Source organism: Atta cephalotes, assembly GCF_000143395.1.
Source record: "Atta cephalotes unplaced genomic scaffold scaffold00104, whole genome shotgun sequence".
Taxonomy (NCBI): Eukaryota; Metazoa; Arthropoda; class Insecta; order Hymenoptera; family Formicidae; genus Atta; species Atta cephalotes.
Genome location: NW_012130168.1, coordinates 89,686 through 90,856, shown reverse-complemented (window position 1 = coordinate 90,856; position 1,171 = coordinate 89,686). Strand labels below are relative to the sequence as shown.

The 1,171-nt window shown below is 48.3% G+C and overlaps 1 protein-coding gene across 1 annotated transcript in view; it reads right to left on the bottom strand.

Annotated features, from left to right (window-relative positions):
- Positions 1-356: 356 nt before the first annotated feature.
- Positions 357-1,171, bottom strand: part of LOC105625019 (T-box transcription factor TBX20-like) — a 12,447-nt gene continuing 11,632 nt past the window's right edge. Inside the window, exon 3 of the mRNA XM_012206360.1 lies at positions 357-920. Within this exon, the coding sequence (XP_012061750.1) occupies positions 357-920 (564 nt within the window). The remainder of the gene's footprint in view (positions 921-1,171) is intronic.

Genomic DNA, 1,171 nt, shown 5'->3' with positions numbered 1-1,171 from the left:
GCGTGCGTGCGTGCGTGTGTGCGCGTGTGCGCGTGTGTGTGTGTGCGCGTGCGTGCGCGCGCGTGTGTGTGTGTGTGTGTGTGTGTATGTGTGTGTGTGTATGTGTGTGTGTGTATTATATAAACAGTATAACGTTCGAAAAATATCGGGATACACGCGGTGCGAACTGCGAATGATACGTATCACGTATCATCTCCATCGTTTTTTAAGCGTGCACGAATTAATTGTTTTCGATGATTCGACATAAAAATCTGAAATATATTAGTTACATACGTAATTAGAGGCCGACGAAGGTAGAAACGATGAGATCGATGAGAACCGCATTGGGTGGCGCGCGGGCGCGATCAAATTGATGATTATCGCGGTCCGTAGAGAGACGCGCTCGAATGCGGATGCTGCGAATGCATCGGATAATGAACCGTGTTGACGTGAGCCGACGACTGTCCATGATGGCTCGGATAATGCGTCCAATGGCTACCTGTTACGGTGCCCGTTGCGCCGTAGAACTGATGGTGTTCTTGGGAGGTAGCGGCAGGTATTACACCCGGAATTTGCATCGGCGCCGGAATCGGCATGGCGTTGTAACCGGATGGGAGAAGGGTATTTATGGTGGTACTCGCGGTATTCGTGGCTCCCGTGGCTGGCCTTTTGGCAGGATTCGGCATCCCTGCACCGACGGCCGCCACGCCGTCGCACTCGTCCGATTCGCAATCCCGAAAACCCTTGGCGAACGGGTTACTGGCAATCTTGAGCTGCGTTATCCGATGGTTCTGGTATGCGGTGACCGCGGTGAATCTAGTCTCTGGAAAGGAAAATGTCTTGAAGTTCTCCGTGCGAGGATCCGGCGCCGAGCCTGGTGGCGAAGGAGCGACCACTATGTGACAACGTGGCTGATAACGGTGCATCGAATTCAGGATAATCTGCAATGCAATATAAAACGCGCTCCTTCAACATTAATCTTAATACATTAATCTTAATACATTTATAATGAACGCACATAAGAGATTGTTGTTTCGAACAAAATAGTCACTCGCATTACGAATTTTCTAAAGAATTGATATCATTCAATTTGATCGATTAAACGCCAGACAATAGAAAATTCCATATGACAAGTAGACTCGGTTCAATTTCAAGTAAGAAGAAAAAAGAAGATTGTCTCTCTCTCTCTCTC